Below are 19,454 nucleotides of genomic sequence, written 5' to 3'. Positions count from 1 at the left end.
CAGAAGAGGGCACCAGCTAACCTGAAACTGGAGTTATGGGTGGTTTTGAGCCACCCTGTGGGTGATCCGGATCTTCTGCAAGAGCAACAAGTGCTCATAACTGCTGAGCTACCTTTCCAGCCCCTAGCATCCTCTTTTCTTCTTGAGGTCTTGTGTAGTTCAGTCTGGCCTTGAATTTCCTAAGAAACCAAAGACAGCACAGAACTCCTAATCCTCCTGTCTCAGCATCACAGTGCTGAGATAGACAAGACAAGCATCATTCCTAAAGTGAACTTGTACTTAGAGCTATTTCAGAGATGAAGAGAAGAGTGTTCTGTGTCAAAGCACTGCCAAGTGTTGGCTAGCATTCCTAGCACTGGAACTCTCCTACTCTGTCCCCAAGCTACTTCCAACTAATACCCATCGGTTAAGCTCTTAAAATCAGCTCTCCAATAGGATGGCTAGTCTCATCACCGATGCTTCCGAACCACCCAAATTCTTGCTTCTGCTCACCTCTGTTTTACCCACACGTGTTTCTTCCTTCTGTCTTCCAAGTCAATCCATCATACCCTTACTTTCAACAAAATCTTTCAGGAACTCTTCCCTGACCTAGTGTACAAATAATCTGTTCTTCAGAATTTACGATACTTATTTCTCCTATTTTAATTCTAAAACACACTGAGCATCAACCCACTGTCCTTCTTAACTAACTATGGCAGATTTTCACATCCCAGGCTGGGCTCTAAGAAATCTGGTGATAAGACTTCTTTCCTTCATGGCCCCATACAATGAGCAGTACAGAGTGGATGCCATCAACTATTTATGGTCTCCTTACAGTACCAAGGGCTGAAGTGCGGCCACAAAGCACTACAAATACAGTCTTTCTCATCGTCCTGCACGCTGGGAGATGGCTGCCCTGCAGTCACCGCACAGAAAGAGTTCCTGCTCCTTTGTGAGCATCTGATGAGCAGGAGCTGTTACCCTCAGAGGGGCCACTTCTACCATGAATTCTCTGGGCTTACTAAGGTCTGGCGACACTCAGCGCACTTGTGGGGCCTCTCCCACTGTGGATTTCTGATGTAGAATGAAGTCGGTGCTTCCCGGGAAGGCAGTCTCACACTCAGCACACTTGTGGAGCCTCCCATGGTGGATTCCCACGTTTTGTGAGGACTGCCCTTCAAATAAAGGCCTTCCCACGCTCCGCACATTAATAGGGTCTCTCTCCAGCATGAATTTGCTCACGTTCTGTAAGACTTGATTTCTGAGCAAAGCCTTTCCCACAGACATCGCGTGTGTAGGGCTTCTCCCTGGTGCGGCTTCTCTGCCGCCGAGAAGGACCCCTTTGGGCGAGGGCTTTCTCCTTGTGGTGCGTTTCCTGATGGCTAACAAGAGAGGAGTTATACACAAAAGCTCGGCCACATTCGTTGCACTCATAGGGTTTTGCGCCAGTGTGAACTCCTTGGTGCTGAGTGAGTGTGGACCGGCGATTGAAACTTTTGCTACACTTTAGACACTGGTAAGGTTTGTTCCTTTTGTGGCTCTTGAGATGGTGAAAGAGGCCTGCTTTCTGGCAAAAGGCCTTGCCACACTCACTGCAGTGGTAGTGCTTTTCTCCCGAGTGAAGCCTCTGATGTTGGTTAAGGACTGACCACTGGCCAAAGGCCCGGCCACATTCATTACACTTGTACGGTTTCTCTCCGGTGTGCACCACCTTGTGTCGAATAAGCACAGTCTTCCACCGGAAGGTTTTCCCGCATACTTCACACCTGTAGGGCTTGTCTCCAGTGTGGACGCTTTTGTGTTCGAGGAGGCGTGAGTGCTGACTATACGTTTTCCCACAGTCCTCACATCCATACAATTTCCGTCCCGGAGAGACGTTCTGGTCTTTAACATGGTCTGAGTTCTCAGGCAAGTCTGTCCCATTTTCACTAGGCGGAGGCCGGTTGTCCTCACTAGAAGCGCTAGAAGGTTCCTCTCCAGGGTCACGGGTTTCCTGACACTGCAGTGCATCCTTTGTTAATCTGCTGGAGGTATTCTGTTCGGCTTCCGTTCCTTCACAAAGGTCTTGCTTTAGAGTTATATTCCTGGACTCGTTTCCAGTCTCAACACCTGAAACCGCAAAAAGGAGCCTGCGTGTTACCCACTCTCCAGGGGCAGTAAACAGTAGCTCATGAAGCCAGCCACAGAAAATTATTCAAATGAAAGACACATAAGACCTCAGAGTTTCTACTACAAACTATAAAACTGTGTTAGGATATAAGATGATCCAAGTGAAAAAGCACTCCACAAACAAATAAGGAGAAAATAAACAACTCAACAGAAAACTAGGCAAAGGGAAACTACAGTTTCTAAAACAGGAGACACACAGCCCTTACCACAGCGAGAGAAACTGCTCCAGAATCAGGCAAAGATGAGTTACACAGCACAGATAAACTTTTTAAAAACCTTTTATTATTTTATGTGAGTGTGCACACGCCACAGCACGTGTGTGGAGGTCAAAGGTCAACTTTTGGAAGTTAGTTCTCACCTCCTGTGGAGTCTGGGGATAAATTCAGGGGTTCAGCTTTGCATAGCACGGGCTTTGGAGCCACTGCATCAGCCCGAGGTGTAATTTTCAGTCACCAAGTTCATCGAGTTTGGCAGTGCACTATACTCACAGAATGGGCACACACTGCTGCTGTGAGTTCATCCAGAGTGTCAGGAAGAGCAATGTCACATCTGCTTTTAAACCTCTGACACGGAGTACTACAGAGGAGTCTAAGCTATGTTATCTATTACAGAACTATTTGTAATAACAAAACACCAAAGACAAATTAGCAGCTGGCTAATCTGCTTCATGGTTTGTCTGCGTTTTAATACTAAGCAGCTGTTAAGAAATAAAAAACACAAGAGTCTACCATCATAATGTAAAGGAGAAGAAAATGTTTAATATAAAAAGTCTCTAGAAGGGCACAGAAGAAACCAAAAACAGTGACAATTTACTTCAGCTGGGGGAGGAGACTAGATGAGTTAACGGCACAAACATTTTTTCATTGAATAATTTTTATAAATCTTTCTTTTAAAACCATAAAAACCGGAGGAAGCAAGGATGAAGAAGAATCCCCATCGATTCGCCTTCTGGCACGTTCTCCTTACTGCTCCTTCACTCACAGATAAATACCTCTTTTTCTCTCAGACTACTTGATAGCTACAGACAGCATGGAGCAAAACTCAGTTACTAAAAGGACTGAGGATATAGTCCAAGTGGAAGACAAAAATGCTGTTTAATAGGTCAAAGTCTACAAATAGCAGAGGTCAGAATAAAGGATTACAACTATCAGAAGAATGAAATTAAGTAAAGCTAAATAAAATAAAGCCAAAACTTAGAAAAGTACCAATTTTAGAAGAAAGGGGGCTGTGGATGTGCCTTTGAGAGCTGCAGTGCCTGTCGGGCATGCATGAGGTCCTGGGTTTAAAGGAAGATGGGGGATGGGAAGGAAAAGTAAAGTGACAAGACATGACATCTGGAAGTCTACACACGAGCACCAGATTTCCGGACAGGCCCTCCTGACTTTACTGAGAAGAATGGCGGGAAGTACAAACAAGCCCTCAGGCCCCATCTTAGCTCTGCTTTCCCTTCTGCGCCTTTTTCCTTTACCTTGCTCCTCTGGGGCTTCCCATTCTGCAGGTTCACACTTCAGCCTGGCTTTCACAAGCTGATGGGATGCACTGGGTTCTGGCTCTGCTCCTAAAGTCTTCGTCTCCTGCAAAAACACTTTCTGTTCTTCAGTTTGCACTGAGGCCTGTGAGAGAAGAGAGATGTACTCTAATAACAGCAAACAAGAGTACAGTGTTCATAGCGTTGGCACCTGGCCTGCTCAAGCCTGAAAGGACTTTTCCACAGCGAGCAGCCTGCCTCAATCCCCCTCATTTTTTAAGATCATTTTAAAATGTCACCCTCTCCAGGGAACCTTCCTTTCCCCACTACAGCTACATTTTGTTAATTTTCTACATTTTGTTAATTGTCTAATGCTCAAGAAATAGAGCCGGAAAAGAGGTGAAAAGAGATTAAAAGGCAGAAAACAAGAAAGAATTTAGGTGGAAGCAGCTGGAGAAAAGGCTCGGTAGTTGAGAACATTTGCTGCTCTTCAGAGGATCGGGATTTGGGGGTCCCGGTATCCACGTCACGTGATTTCCAACTGTCTGTCCTTCTAGTTAATCAGTACAACTTCCCAAAATGATTCCCACCTACCATCACTGTAGGGTACACTGCGTGCTTATTTCAGAATGATTCCCACCTACCATCACTGTAGGATAGAGAGTGCTTATTTCAGAAATTTTTGTATTTACAATTCAGAGTGCTTATTTTAAAATTTAGTTTATATTTCTTTTCTGCTCAAGCTAGGAAGTGACTTTCCATCTACCAAAATCTAAATTCTTTATAATGGCCTGCAAGGCTCTACAGGATATAATTTCTTAATTCTTTCATCTTCTCCAATAATTCACCTCCACTCTAGCATACTAGCAACACCTAAGGCCTATGCAATGGGCATTCCTCTGCTGACCGCTCTGTGGCCTGTCTATTGAATGGTACAGCCCTCAATTCCTTCATTATTCTTTTCCTCTATTGTCTTCAGTAGATTTATCAACACCTGACACCTTTTCCATCTGTGGACTCTTTTTCCCTCTATCTCGTCTCAGGAGACTAGAATCTGCATATGAACAGTAACTTGCGTATGACATTCACTGCTGTATCCAAGGGTCTTTGATGGCACGTGACAGAAAACTGGTATTTCGTTACTGCAGAATGGCCACCTACAGTCTTCAACTCTGCCAGAAGTGTCTTCGTCACAGTTCTCTTACAGGCAAGCTTTAAGCCCTGAGTGCAGAGCCTACAACAGATTCCTCAGTAAGGAAACCTCCGTTGACACAGACCCTCCCATGTCAGAATGTAGCCCAGTCTGCCTTTGATTGCCTTACCTTCCTGCCTCTTCTACCTGACTACTGAGATTAATTCCTTCCTTGTGTGTGTGTGTGTGCATCAGACACCTCAGGTGTTGATCTTAAGGTGTTATTCACTTTTTTTAAAGATAGTGTCTCTCACTGACTGCCAACTCACCTAGAGGACTACCCCGGCTTGTCAATGAGTGCTCTGGAACAATCTACTTAATTTTTAATACAAGGTCTGTGCGGAGGCCTGAAAATGTGAGTCTATTTCCGCACAAACCAAAGGTCAGAGTAGGAACGTACCACTAGTTCCTTCAAGGTTATTGTGCTACCACCTCAAACAAAGGGCCCACCTAGAAGTAGCTCAGAGAGTTCTGCTCGCTCAAGGTTGTTGTCAACAGGTGTGGCTAATAGCCAGCTCTTGTACTTCAGGAATAGAGAAGATTTCTACCTCAAACAAAAGTCTAAGGATAGGACCAAGGGTCCAGTTCCCTTGAGATAACTTTGGATTCCACCCAGGGAGTGGTTTGCCTACAGAATGGTTTGGTCTAGGGTGTGAGTGTGACTTGTTTTGTTCTAGCTACAGAATTATGATTGTAGCCCGCTACCTTCAATTGGCCTCTTCATTTCCTTGTGTCGCGTTAATGTAGTTTTTTGTCTTCCTCCTACCTTTTGGGGCCAGGGGTATTTAAAGCACTGGTAATTAAATGCAGGTGAACTTCAGAACTCAGTAGAACTCCCTCCCAATACTATCCCATATGTTTCTCCGTTTATTATTTTCATTCGTGTCTTCATATTCTTTACTGTATTTCTAAATAACGCCTCTACCCTGGCAAGAGGTATTTTTGTCTAGGCTGGTCCCTGACAGGTCTGTCACTGGCCTGAAAAGCAAGTAGGATAGGCTGACTGGTCAATGAGCCCCAGGGAAGGAACTGCCTTTCTCTGCCTTCTAGCACTGGACTGAAGATGTGGGCCAACATGCCCAGCAGTTTCTATGTAGATTCTGGGGATCATACGCCTACTTTTGTGCTTACTAGGCAAACACTATACTGACTGACCTGGGCCTATAGGCATAAGCCACAATGTCTGGCCCTCGAGCCTTCTTTATAGATCCTAATTGTAATCATTTCCACTCAATTCTTATCCAAGTTACACCTGTACTTTGTAGCTCTGATTTCATCACCCTGTTTCAAACTTTTTGCCACAAGCTCCTTTTCTCTCTTCGATCTCTTTTATATCTGAATGCCAGGTTACATTTCAGTTATTTCACAAGATTATGCTCTTCATACTGAGATTTCTTAAGTTCAGCTTTTCTGACACACTCTCAATACGGTCATTATTGCTGTCTGAGGCTGGTTTGTATGCTTTAAAATGTGTAGAATCATATCTGCCCTCCAAGGTTACAACAGCCAAAATTTTTCTAAAAAATTGCCTCATGTCCTCTTTGGCTAGAAATTACCACTGGTTGAAAACCAGTCTTGTCATAGTTGAGACAAAAATAAGAAAGGCAATATGCCTCTTTTACATAATTTTTATAGCTCACTTAGACGATGGAGAAAAGATACGGAGCCTTTGTACTAGAAGAAAATTTAAGCCAAGACGCTGATGGTCAATGTCATGAACTCTGTATCTCAACTTTTCTACACAAACTTCACCTTTCCCATAGAGATGGGCTTTCTATACTACAAACGTGTCCTGCCCGCATGGCCCCCACATCTAACTTTCCATTCTCCACAAGCTTGTCCTGCCCACCCTGCCCCCCGCCTCCATCTAACTTTCCATGCTCTTCCCATATGTCATTCATTCAGGATAACGATTTTGATTTTTTTCCCATCTTTTAACTGTTTAATGCGGAATCAGGACAATGGCTATATATGACATTTCCTGGGGGAATGTGAGCCAGCTTCCATTCGCTCCAGATAAAGATAACAGACCAAATAAAGATCCCATCTAAGTCTCACCTGGCCAATCAATGAGTTCCTTGAGCTTGCTTACAGTCCAGGGAAGGGGTTTCTTACCGAGACCAGGGTGACAAGTCCCACCCTAGCCCTGGTGAGGAGTTCATCCCATTGACAGCACTGGAGTCCTGCTGTCCACTAACAGCTTGGTGGGTGTGTGGGGGGGGGAGGGGTTCACAGCTGGTATCCTCCCCAGTGTTTCTGCTAGGGAATATTAACAGCCCCATCACCATGTACACAGCTGCCACAGTCCTGGGGGTGAAGCACAGGACCTTGTGCAGACCAAGCATGGCCTCTAACACTGAGTTACACACCCAGTCTTCATATTTTTGAGACAGGGTCTTGCTATGTAGCCCAAATTGGTCTCGAATTCTCAATCCACCTGCTTCCATCCCCTTCTGGGTGCTAGTTGACAAAAGAATGTGCTCCTGCCCAGCTCAAAACCTTATTTCTTAGTTACTTGTTTTACATTACATAACACCCTTTACAAAAGGCTGCTCTCCACCTTAGTCCCACCATTTCTCTAATGCCCCCTCCTTCTATCACCTTCTGGTAGCTTCTCTCTGTAGTATAAATCTTGTGTTTGAACCAAGAAGCATATTCATCAGATAGGATTTTGTAGCTTAGCAAGAAGTATACACTCCCTCTGATGAAAAGGTATAAATAAGCTAAGAGCAGACAGGAGTGGTGGTGCACACCTGTGAGGAGGAGAGATGTGAAGAGTACAAGCTCAAGGCTTGGAACATACAAATTCGACCCCCAATTCCCATGAAACTACAGTCCCTTTTGGATCCATCTGAGTGTCAGTGTGCTTTGTGAAATCATGGTATATAATTCACTATGGCCTACAAATCCACAATTAATTTTAGGAAGCAGAAACCACATTTTTTTTTGTTCCTACCCGGTATCCTAGTTCATCAAGCTCTCTCTCTAAATCCTCCAGCACAGTCACCACCTCCTCCGCACTCTCGGGGTTCTGCTCCTGCACCCAGGCCTGCAGCTCCTCCGGCAGGATGGTCAGGAACTGCTCCAGCACCAGCAGCTCCAGGATCTGCTCCTTGGTGTGAGTATCAGGTCTCAGCCACTGACGGCAAAGTTCCCGGAGTCGGTCCAAAGCCTCGCGGGGTCCAGATGTTTCCTGGTAGCTAAACTGTCTGAAGAACTTTCGGAAGACTTCTCTGTTATAAGTGTTCTTTTGCAGGCTCCAATCCTGTCTGGTGGTATACTTACACTCTTCCTCCATCTTTATTTCCAAACCTCCATCCTGGTTCTTACAGATCTCGGTATCATCAGTAGAAGCCATTATAGCTATACAAAAGATTTACCAGGATTTCAATAACTCCCTTGTAAAGGACCTAAGGAACAAGCCATCATACAAAAGATTTACCAGGATTTCAATAACTCCCTTGTAAAGGACCTAAGGAACAAGCCATCATACAAAAGATTTACCAGGATTTCAATAACTCCCTTGTAAAGGACCTAAGGAACAAGCCATCATTATTAACACAAACTATAGCTCTTGTAGACCAGGCTGGTCTCGAACTCACAGAGATCCGCCTGCCCCTGCCTCCCGAGTGCTGGGATTAAAGGCGTGCGCCACCACTGTATTCAACGGAAGCGGAAGTACATGTACTTTCACAAAAATAGACAAAAGTGAAAAAGATGCCAGGTTGTTTTAGGACTTCGGGGAGTAAGGCTTAATAAGAAACTTATCTCTGTAGGACCCAGGGCAGCTTGGTACACACCGACCAAGACTGGTCCTGTCGACCAACAGGAGGGTAGGCTTGAGCCTCAGTTTACCTGGTTCCAAGAAAGACTACAAATTGAGAGACCCAGACACAGACAATCCTAAGGAAATACCTAATGTTCCAACAACCATTGCAGATAGGATCACCTGCCAGCACACACCCACCGCTTTTCACCAGTACACCCCCTAGACAAATGTCAGCCCAAACAGGGGTCCTGAATTTTAAAAATCCCTCTGCTATTATATAAAAACTGCACCCTAACTGTGCTCAGCGCTCTCCGATTGCGCCAATACGTTGGGCACACGGAGAGTCCGAGTCCGCGAACTTGTGTAAGAATAAAGGGTCTTTGTTTTTACATACGGGACTCGGTCTCTTTGTTGGTGTCTGGGGGACTCCGCGGATCTGGGTATAACAATCTCCACTTACTACTAAAGTAAAACACAACGATCTGAAATAGGACTTTTAGAATAAGTAGACAGCGTTGGGGAAGGACAAGTGCTGCCTACCATCAGCGAGGTTCAATACCAGTACCACAAAAATAACTGAACGAGTGGAGAGCAGACAATTAGGGTACCCACGACTCGCTGCTTTTGAAGCTGTTCAGTATACCTGATGCCTAGTGGGATAAAATCATATACAAAGAATAGTCACAAATTGGCTTTTGCCGGGATGTGATCATTCATAAAGGTTAAAGGTTGGAGGGTACTCTGCCTTCCTTCTGCCCCTCCAGTTCTGTGATTGTAAATCTAAGTTCCGCTGCGTTCCTGGGTCCCGGCCGGTTCTGCGCCCCAGACGTACGCATAGGGCGGCCACACCGTGCCAGGAAGGCCTTCCCCCACACCTCGTCATCCAACCCGAGCCCTCCCACCAGCCGGGAGCAGCAGCTCGCTCACCTAGGAGCTCCTGAGTAAAGACGGGGAACCCAGACCGCGCTGGAACCGGAAGCCCTCGAAGACTGCCAGGGAGGACGGAACGCCGGAGCCGACGCGATGGCGCGCGCACGCCCAGAGCCACTCTTACCGAGTCCTGCTGTTCTACTCTGTGGTTTGTCCCCCGCGCCTGCGCGGGAAGGCTGGGCTTGTCTACCCAAAAGGGAAGTAGAGACCTCCGGTTTGTTTCAGTATCTCTGAGATTAAAGATGCTTCAATGAGTTTTTTCCCGACCCGTCCCGATGCAGCTATGCTTCCCCACGTGGATGGGCTCCTCAAATCCAGTCTATGGGGTTTTGATCACCTTTTCAATGATTAATCATTAAAAAAATAATGTTTTTCTTAGTATACTGGTAATATGATCATAAATTTGAAAAGCCACCATAGTCAATTGGAAAAATATACTAAAAGGATATCTTAGTAAGTTAGGATATAAACAACACTAAAATCAGCTTTCATATATATGATAGTGAATGAAAAGGCCACAGCTACACAAACAGCAATAAAAAAAATACTTAAAACCAAGAAATGTACCACATTTGCTTGGAAGAAACTTTAAAACACACTTTAAAAGACCAAATATGAACTTAAATAGCAATATGCTTTCCTTAGATAGAAAAACTCAACAAAGTGGTCAACACCTCTTAAATATGATATCCCAAAGAAACAAATATTTTTTCTAGAATTAAAGACTATTTTAAAATTAAAATAAAGAATGGAGTACAGACCTAAACAGAGAACTCTCAACAGAGAAATCTAAAATGGCTGAAAGACACTTAAGGAAATATTCAACATCCTTAGTCATTAGAGAAATGCAAATCAAAACAACTCTGAGATTCCATCTTATACCTGTAAGAATGGCCAAGATCAAAAACACTGATGACAACTTATGATGGAGAAATTGTGGGGGAAAGGGAACAATTCTGCATTGCTGGTGGAAATGCAAGCTGCTACAGCCCCTTTGGATGTCAGTGTGGTGTTTTCTCAGAAAATTAGGAAACAACCTTCCTCAAGACTCAGTAATACCACTTTTGGGTATATATCTAAAGGATGCTCAATTGTGCCACAAGGACATGTGCTCAACTATGTTCATAGCAGCACTGTTTGAACCTGGAAACAATCTAAATACCCCTAGACAAAAGGATGGATAAGGAAAATGTAGTACATTTACATATTGGAGTACTACACAGCAGAAAAAATGACATCTTGAATTTTACAGGAAAATGGATGGAGCTAGAAAACATAATTTTGAGTGAGATAACCCAGACACAGAAAGTCAAGTATCACATGTACTCACTCATAAGTGGTTTTTAAACATAAAGCAAAAAAAAAAAAGCTCACAAATCACAATCCCAGAGAACTTAGACAACAATGAGGACACTAAGAGAGACATACATAGATCTAATCTACACGGGAAGAAGAAAAAGACAAGATCGCCTGAGTAAATTGGGATCATGGGGATTTTGGGGGAGGGTTAAAGGGGAGGAGAGAGGCAGGGAGGGGAGCAGAGAAAAATGTAGAGCTCAATCAAATTTAAAAAAATAAAATAAAATAGAGTCAAGAACCTCTGAAAAAGAATAGTGATGAATAGTCTTATGACATACTAAAATATTCTGTTATGGAGGCGGAAAAATCTCATTTTGATCTTAGGGAGCTAGTATTAGTACATGGGGAAGGTGACCAAAAACAAACAAACAAACAAAATGCAAACTTCCAAAAACAGTAAGAGTTTATTAAGGAGCAAAATGTGTGTGGAACATGTATTTAGGTTACAAGAACAAAAGAAAGCAATAAATCAAGGCATATTAAAAAATAATTGGTGGAAATGTGAGTTGGGTAGGTTATAGTCATCTGAAACAGTCTTAGCCTGCGGATTGGTGGAACCAGTGACGTGTTAGTACATTTCAAAGGCGTCTCCCTGATAAGCACAAAGACGTTAAGTCAGACAGAGTAGACAATGAATGGTTATAAAATGAGCTAAATGTAGCACAAGATAATTTATCTCTGTAGCTGCAACATTAAAACTATCTATAACCATTTATGTTCTAATCATTGAATCAGTCTTGTAGATAACAGAAACATATGCCAGCAGTTGAGGTAAGAGCAGTTTCTTGCCCAGTGATTAACTGTGCCATGATAAAAGCAAACTCCATGTGGAGGTTCTTCAATGCCCATCACCTTTTTCTAAAGTAAATTATTGTTTCCAGGAGTAATGTACCTGTCTTTGCCTTCCAGTACTAGGATAAAGGGAGTGTGCCACCATGTCTGGTATGCAAGACACTCTTAAGCATATTACCAAAAACAGCAGCTGGGAGGGGGAAGGTCTTTATCCACCTGGAAAGACAGTCTATTTGTCAGGGATCAGCCTTGACAAAAATACCTCTCACCAGGGTAGAGGCATGGGGATTTAGAACATATTAGTAAAGAATACGAAGACACGAATGAAAATAATAAAACGAAGAAACATATAGGATAATATCAGGAGGGAATTCCAGTGAGTATTGAAATTCACCTGTGTTTAATTTCCAACTGCTTAAAATACCCCTGATCCCAAGAGGTCGGAGTAAGACAAAAAAAAAAAAACTGCATTAACAAGACACAAGGAAATGAACATACTAATTGAATGTCACGGACTATATTCATATTTAAACATTCTGTTTTGCTAGAACAAAACAAGTCACACTCACACCCTAGACCAAAACATTCTGTAGGCAAACAACTCCCTGGGTGGAATCCAAAATTATTTCCTTAACTGAAACTTAGTTGGATCCTTAGACTTTTGTTTGAGGTAGAAACAATCTACTTCTCTATTCCTGAAGTACAAGAGCTGGCTATTAGCCACACGTGTTGACAATAGCCTTGAGAGAAAAGAACTCTGGGAGGTAAATCTAAGTGGGACCTTTGTTTGAAGTAGAAGCACAGTAACCTTGAAGGAACTAGAGGTAGTTTCCAACTCTCTGACCTTTGGTCAATATGAAAATAGGCTCACATTTTTGGGCCTCCACATCTATTACCATCAGTAAATATCTGTAGGTTTGAGTTTTGTTTTGTTTTGTTCTGCTTTGCTTTACTTTACGCATTTCTGTGAAAGCTGCCCAGATACTTTTAAAGGCTCTCATTTTAGAAAGTCTCCTCTCTTTCTCCCTCTTTTTCCTTTGAAAAGTTACACATCCCTCACACACCTTTTATCAATGGTCTAGACACACAATTATAACTTCTGTAATGCAGTACACACAGCCTGAGGATCCCAATATGCCCCTCCTTGTAGAATGGACACTCGTGTGTAATCCCTGCAGATTTTGTTGCCTATCCAATCAGGGGGACAGGCAATTACTTTATCAGAGAGAGTATCATTGTCCTGTAGGTCCTGTCTGACTTTAGAGGACAAGGACCACAGTGATGATTGTCCTCTTGGCCCTCTTGTCCTCATTTGTGCAGGCTTCCAAGTTTTGCTGAACTCCCGGAAGGATGGCTTTACCAGTCTTGCAATTTTAATTTCTGGGTAACATACAACTTAGAAAAAGCAAACAAACAAAAACCCTTTATTTATTTAGTTTTAAATAAATTTTGGTCTTGTTGTGACTCAGTTTTCTCAAATGGTTAAAATATAACTAAATCAGCAAAAGTGTACTTAATTATCTTAATTAGACATACGTGTTTTGTTCTTGTAAGTCAGTTTCTGCAAATGTAACTGTGAGAAGGTAAGTATAACTTTTGAGAATCTTAATCATCAAACACATATCATCATTAAGCACACTGGGGATATAGTAGAAAACAAAACAAAGTCCTTAATCTCAAGGGAATTTACATTCTAATATACTAGCAGTGGCTGACATTTATAATGCTTTTAGTGTACAGGAACCAATTTAATCACCAAGACAAACATGAATGTACTATTATTACCTTCATATCCAGATGAGATAACTGAGACAAAGAGATTGAGTCACAGGTAATGTGCAATTCAAATCCAACCAATCTATACATAAAACACATAGTCTCTTGCCCAGCATGGTATAATACAACTGTAATAACATATTTGGGAAGAAAGGGTTGCAGGCTTGCAAAAGAGTGGTCACAATGGGGTACAGAATAAGATCCTGCCTCCAAAAAATAAAGAAGAACGTCAATTTGTATATTTGTGTAGAGGGAAGAAGGTGAATGGACAAGGAAAGAAGGTGACAGGAGACAAATACATGTAAAGTGTCGATAAGAGAGAATAAACTAAATGGTTATAGGGAATATGCATAAAAGACAAAAAGAAAGGAAAGCTTCCAATTCTCTGTGATGTAGTCAGGGAGGTTGTGGTTTGAATAAAAATGACACCCATAGGGAGTAGCAGTATGAGGTTTAGTTTAATTGGAGTAAGTGTGGCCTTGTTAAAGGAATTATATCACTGTTGGGTGGGCTTTGAGGTCTTCTATGTTCAAGCTATGCCCAGTGTGCTACACAGTTCTTTTCCTGTTGCCTGAAGGTCAAGATGTAGAAATCTCAGCTCCTTCTTCATCTTATCTGCCTGCACGCTACCATGCTTCTCATAATGATGATAATGGACTGAACCTCTGAAACTGTAAGCTGGGCCCAATTGAATGTTTTTCTTTATAAGAGTTGTTATGCTCATGGTGTCTCTTCAAAGCAACAGAAACTCTTAGCTAAGATAAAAGTTGGTACCAGGGACTGTGGTATTTTGTGATTGGCCTGACCATGTTTTCATTTACAGGAATATTAAACACTTTAGGACTTTGAACTAGAAAAGCAGTTAAACACTTTAAGCAGGGCACAATGGGCTATACTGGTAGGAGCATGGAAGACAGTGGTGCTGAGAGTGATTTGAACTGTGGGCCTGGCTCAAGAGGTTTTAGAAGAGAAGAATGTTAGTATGTGGCCTACTACTCACCATGCACCCTCCCTAATGCCCAGATCTAGCTTTGGTTCCCCATCCAGTCTGGTCAGTCTTAATTATACTACCTCAAACCTCTAAGCCTAGACCACTACACATATCCAGGTCCCTGTATCCACTTGACTTCATCCTGCCTCTGACATAGCCAACTTTCAGCCCAAACCGCCTACACACCTATGCTTTTCTCCAGCCTGCTGTATCCATATCAGAAACAGAACAAAAACAGTCCATGCATCCAAGTCTCATCACAAAACAATAAAGAGATTTTGGCATTTCACAGTGTGTCCCCATATTGAAAGACCACTAAACCTTCAATAGTATTGTGTTCTAGAGTCTTCCCTGCTGCAATATGCAGATATCACCTGTCACGTTAGATATTGTTTTGTTTTATTTGTTTATTTGTTTTGTTAGATTTGTTGGTAGTGGTAGTAGATTTTTTTTTCTTTTGCCAGAATAATAGGGGTTGGAATGGGGTTCATGAACCAAGATTAGTCTTGAACTCCTGATTTTCCTGTCTCCACTTCACTCTTGTTGGGATTCCAAGTGAGAGCCACAAAGCCTGGCATGATAGTGAAATTTAAAAGAAACAAATTTTTGCTTTAAAACTAATACTTTAGATTAGAATAGATAGAGGGTTTTATCACAGCATGTGTTCTGTGGGATGGACAAAGAACTCTTCATTCTGGAAAGAAGACCCACTCAAAGAAAGTAGATGTGTCTGGAAAGTAACACAACAGGAGGAGAATTGGATCTGCAGTACCAATCCCTTCTTGTGTTCTGGCAGGTCATAGATTGGGTGGATGTTGGGGTGGGTCAACTCATAGTCCTGGTTGGTTGCAGGGTTGATCAGCTCACCAGCTCTCCCATCTTCACTACCATTGAACTCTCTAGCATTGCCCAGGCTAGTTCACCCCATGCTGCAAGGAGCAAGGGGTGGGGCTAGTTCTCCCACTTTCATACCCGCTGGGCTGTCTCACCCACACCTACACTGCCAGAGTCAGCTCTACTGTGTTGCCCAGGCGAGATGCAGGGGTCACTCTCCTGAATGCCAGAGCTGGTAAGAGGGAGGTCATATAATATATTTTGCTCATATTCTTTCCCCTCATGCAACTCTTCGCAGATCCTTCCTACCTCCCCTAACTATACACTTCATGTTCTTTCTTTCCCTCTCTCAAACAACAAAGGCAAATCACGAAAAAAAAAACTAGTAAGACAAAAAACACTAAAATAAGTCAAAACAAAAAAACATGGGCTCCATTTTGTGCTGGTCAACTACTCCTGGGCATGGAGCCTGTCCTAGAGTGTGATTGATATACCTCATTGTCACTCATTGAAAAAAAAAAAAAAGCAAAAGCTGATTTTCCCTGACCTAGCAGGTATAATTCCAAATAGCTTCTTGGTTAGGGTGGGACTTTGTGCCCACTTCCCCTTCTCCATACTGGGGTTTTGTCTGGTTTGAATTAGTGCTGGCCTTGTGCGTGCTATCACAGTCTCTAAGTACATATGTGATCAACTGTGTTGGGGCTGGAAGACGCTGTTTCCTTAAAGTCATCTTTTACCTCTGGCTCTTACAATCTTTTTGTCTCCTCTTTGGCATACATCCTTGAGCCTTGAGGGGAGGGGTTTGATAAAAAACATCTCATTTAGGGCTGAGTGTTTCAAAGTGTCTCATTCTCTGCACATTGTCCATTTGTGGGTCTCGGTGTTAATTATTGTCTCTTGCAAGAAGAAGCTCCTCTGAGGAGGACTGAGAAATTGGGCACAGCAATATGTTCTTGCTATCATTGTACTGTTGTGTTTATTTAGCGGAATAATAGTAGTAAGTTCTCCCCTAAGCCTGTGATCCTCCTAATAGCAGAGTCTTGCCCTCATTAACTGTGTCAGGGTTCTGGCTCATGGAGTAAAACTTAAATCCAATTCTTTTAAGAAATAGTCAGTTATTCTATTTGTGCTATTGTTGCACCAATTTATTTTTTGCAGGCAGTCACTGTTGTAGGTTGCAGGTTTTGTGGCTGAGTGATATGAATTACTTTTCTCCTCAAGTAGTGTTCACAGCACCTTCCAGCACGATGAATATTAGTTAGCAGTAAAGTTTTTGTTGGGCACCAGCTCAATTTCTTCATGGTCTATGACATAATTAAGTCAGCAATGGGGTCTTTCCATCAGGTTAGGGAGGATAACCAATATCCTTGGCAATAATTTGTGATGTTTAGATGATCCTAGGGACCCATTGGGCCAACAACTTATTAAGATATAACGCATTCATGGCATTAGCAGCTTGTGGGTGGTGTTGATGAAGACCTTTAAGCTGAGTGTGGTGATGCACAACTGTAATCCCAACACTCCAGAGGCTGCAGTAGGATGCCAGCAAATTCAAGGTCAGCAATTCCCCCATTTCAGACAAAACAAAATCAAAGTCCAAAGGATGCTTCATATGAATGTTGGGCCTTCCCATTCTGAATAAAGAATCGTTTTTCATATCCCCTTAGTTGAAATGGCCTTCCTCAGAAGCTTCCTCATAGCCCCTATGACATCTTTGTTCCTCAGAGTGTAGATGAATGGATTAGCCATAGGAGTAATGACACAGTAAAACAGAGTCAAGACCTTGATGAGGTCTTGGGAGCCTTCTTCGGAGGGTTGCATGTAGATGTAGATACCTGGCCCATAAAATAAAGACACCACCAGCAAGTGAGATGAGCAAGTGTTGAAAGCTTTAAGCCTCCCAGCCGCAGAAGGAATTCGAAGTACGGTTTGGGCGATGTAACTATAAGACACAAGTATCATGGAGAGGGGACCCATTATCAAGAATGTGGCCACCACTGATAAAGTGATCTCATTGACTGTGGTGTCCCCACAAGACATCTTAATAAGCCCAGGCAGCTCACAGAAGAAGTGGTCCAGCATCTGGTTCCCACACAGGGGCAACTGTACGGTTAGGGTAGACTGCAGTAGTGAATTGGCCAGGCCAGTGAGCCAAGCAGTGCTGGACAGCTGCAGACAGAGCCTGTGGTCCATGATGACGGAATACCTCAGAGGCTTGCACACAGCCACATAGCGATCTAAGGCCATGATGCCCAGCAGAACACATTCTGTGCAGCCTAGCCAATGAAACACATAGGCCTGGGCCATGCAGCCTAGGTAAGTGATGTTCTTGTTGGGTCCCTGTAAGTTGAACAGCATTTGAGGGACAGTTGTGGTGGTGAAACAGAGATCCAAAAATGAAAGGCTGGTAAGGAAGAAATACATGGGACTTCGGAGCTGGGAATCAAGCTGAGAGACCAGAATAATAGCAATGTTTCCCAGCAATGTGAACATGTAGGAGATCAGGAGGACAAAGAAGAGAGGACGATCCAGCCATGGGTATTTGGTAAAGCCCAAGAGAATGAAATCTTCTGAAAAAGCTCTATTGATGAGCTTCATTGAATTTCCAAAGGAGAGCGCCCCGATAAAATCAAAGAAGAAAAGGATGATCTAAAAAAAAAAAATTAAAGTTGGCAGGAATTCTGAAAACATTAGAAAAATATAAACTTTTTATGGGAGAAAGACTGGAGGAAATATGCCATCCACAGAAATCATCATAGAGGCTCTAATGAATGCAATGATTTATAGGTAACTCTTCTTGATATTGAACCTGTCTTAGTTAGGATGTTTGTTTGTTTGTTTGTTTGTTTGTTTTTCAAGACAGGGTTTCTCTGTAGCTTTGGAGCCTGTCCTGGAACTTGCTCTTGTAGACCAGGCTGTCCTCAAACTCACATAGATCTGCCTGCCTCTGCCTCCTGAGTGCTGGGATTAAAGGCATGCACCACCACTGCCCAGGTTTTAGTTAGAATTTCTATTGCTGTGACCAAAGCAACTCTTAGAAAGAAAACATTTAATTGGGGTGAATTGCTTACACTTTCAGAGGTTTAGTTCATTATCATCACGATGGGGGGCATGGTGGCCTGCAGGCAGACATGACACTGGTGTAGTAGCGGAGAGTTCTACATCTTGCAGGCAACAGGAAAGAGACTGTGACACTGAGCAAAGCTTGAAAGAAGACCTCAAATCCCACCCTCACAGTGAGACTCTTCCTCCAAAAAGGTCACAACTACTCCGACAAAACCACACCTCCTAATAGTGCCACTCCCTATGAGATTATGGGGCCAATTACATTCAAACTACTACAGGAACCTACCTACTTCTTAAACAAAACTAATTGCACAGGATAAAAGATGCCTGTAATTATAACTATAGACTGAATTGAGGATCCACTCTTGCTTGCTTTTTTAAAAAAGATGATTATTTGAAAAATTGGTGTTGCTGGGTATTTGGATGCAGCAGAAAAATACCTTATCTTTCTCTTTTGAAGGAATGAAAGAAGTCATCTCTAGAAGAGGAAGAGTAATGGAGCTCCTCATTCAAAAAGGAGGACTTGTGCTTGCATCAAAAGTCCCTGTGTGGAAAAGTCAGGCATGGCGATGCATGCCTGCAGTCCTAATGCTTCAAAGACGGAGACAGGAGGGGCCCTGTAGCCTACAGCCCAGCTAGTTGTGCTAAATTAGCAAGTTCTATTCAGTGAGAGAATTGACTTTGACATACAGAGTGGGAAGGGGTTTGAAAAGATGCTCAGTGCTGAAGAGGTCCTTCTGCTCTTGCATTTAGTACCCAGCACCCAAGTCAGGTGGCTCACAGATGCCTGTAGCTTTAGCCCTGGAGAACATGCCCTCTTCTGTCTTCTGCAAGCATGCATGAGCACACATGCACGTGCACACACACACTCACATTAAATAAATGAATGAATGAATGAATAAACAAACAAAAATAAAATTTTTAAAAGGTGAAGGTCAGACATGGCGGTGCATGACTTTAATCCCTGCACTCAGGAGACAGGGACGCCATCTGGGCTGCATAGTGAGTTCCTGACAGCTGGCATTGACCTCCACCTCACTAAGGTCTACCTACCTTCTCTCTCTCTCTCTTTCTCTCTCTCTTTCTCTCTCTCTCTCTCTCTCTCTCTCTCTCTCTCTCTCTCTCTCTC

At 43.0% G+C, this 19,454-nt stretch overlaps 2 protein-coding genes across 2 annotated transcripts; both read right to left on the bottom strand.

The window, feature by feature from the left end:
- Positions 1-210: 210 nt before the first annotated feature.
- On the bottom strand, positions 211-8,334 carry Zscan12 (zinc finger and SCAN domain containing 12). The gene is made up of 3 exons (XM_026777439.1): positions 7,765-8,334; positions 3,617-3,761; positions 211-2,088 (listed from the first exon to the last, which is right to left on the bottom strand). The coding sequence occupies exons 1-3, from the start codon at positions 8,164-8,166 to the stop codon at positions 1,187-1,189; spliced, it is 1,449 nt and encodes a 482-aa protein (XP_026633240.1). The 5' UTR covers positions 8,167-8,334; the 3' UTR covers positions 211-1,186.
- Positions 8,335-16,912: 8,578 nt separating this feature from the next.
- Positions 16,913-17,857, bottom strand: LOC102001613 (olfactory receptor 2B11-like). The gene has a single exon (XM_005369900.2). The coding sequence runs from the start codon at positions 17,855-17,857 to the stop codon at positions 16,913-16,915; it is 945 nt and encodes a 314-aa protein (XP_005369957.1).
- Positions 17,858-19,454: the final 1,597 nt, after the last annotated feature.

Source organism: Microtus ochrogaster, unplaced genomic scaffold, assembly GCF_000317375.1.
Source record: "Microtus ochrogaster isolate Prairie Vole_2 unplaced genomic scaffold, MicOch1.0 UNK66, whole genome shotgun sequence".
Lineage (NCBI taxonomy): Eukaryota > Metazoa > Chordata > Mammalia > Rodentia > Cricetidae > Microtus > Microtus ochrogaster.
Note: the sequence above shows the minus strand (reverse complement) of the source record. Positions and strands in the feature narration are given on the sequence as shown.

Coding starts and splice junctions, on each gene's coding strand:
- Zscan12 (XM_026777439.1), bottom strand. CDS start 8,166: ATGGCTTCTACTGATGATACCGAGATCTGTAAGAACCAGGATGGAGGT. Junction 3,762..7,764: donor TTGATGAACTAGGATACCGG/GTAGGAACAAAA, acceptor CTTCTCTCACAG/GCCTCAGTGCAAACTGAAGA. Junction 2,089..3,616: donor GGAAGCCCCAGAGGAGCAAG/GTAAAGGAAAAA, acceptor TTGCGGTTTCAG/GTGTTGAGACTGGAAACGAG.
- LOC102001613 (XM_005369900.2), bottom strand. CDS start 17,857: ATGAAGCTCATCAATAGAGCTTTTTCAGAAGATTTCATTCTCTTGGGC.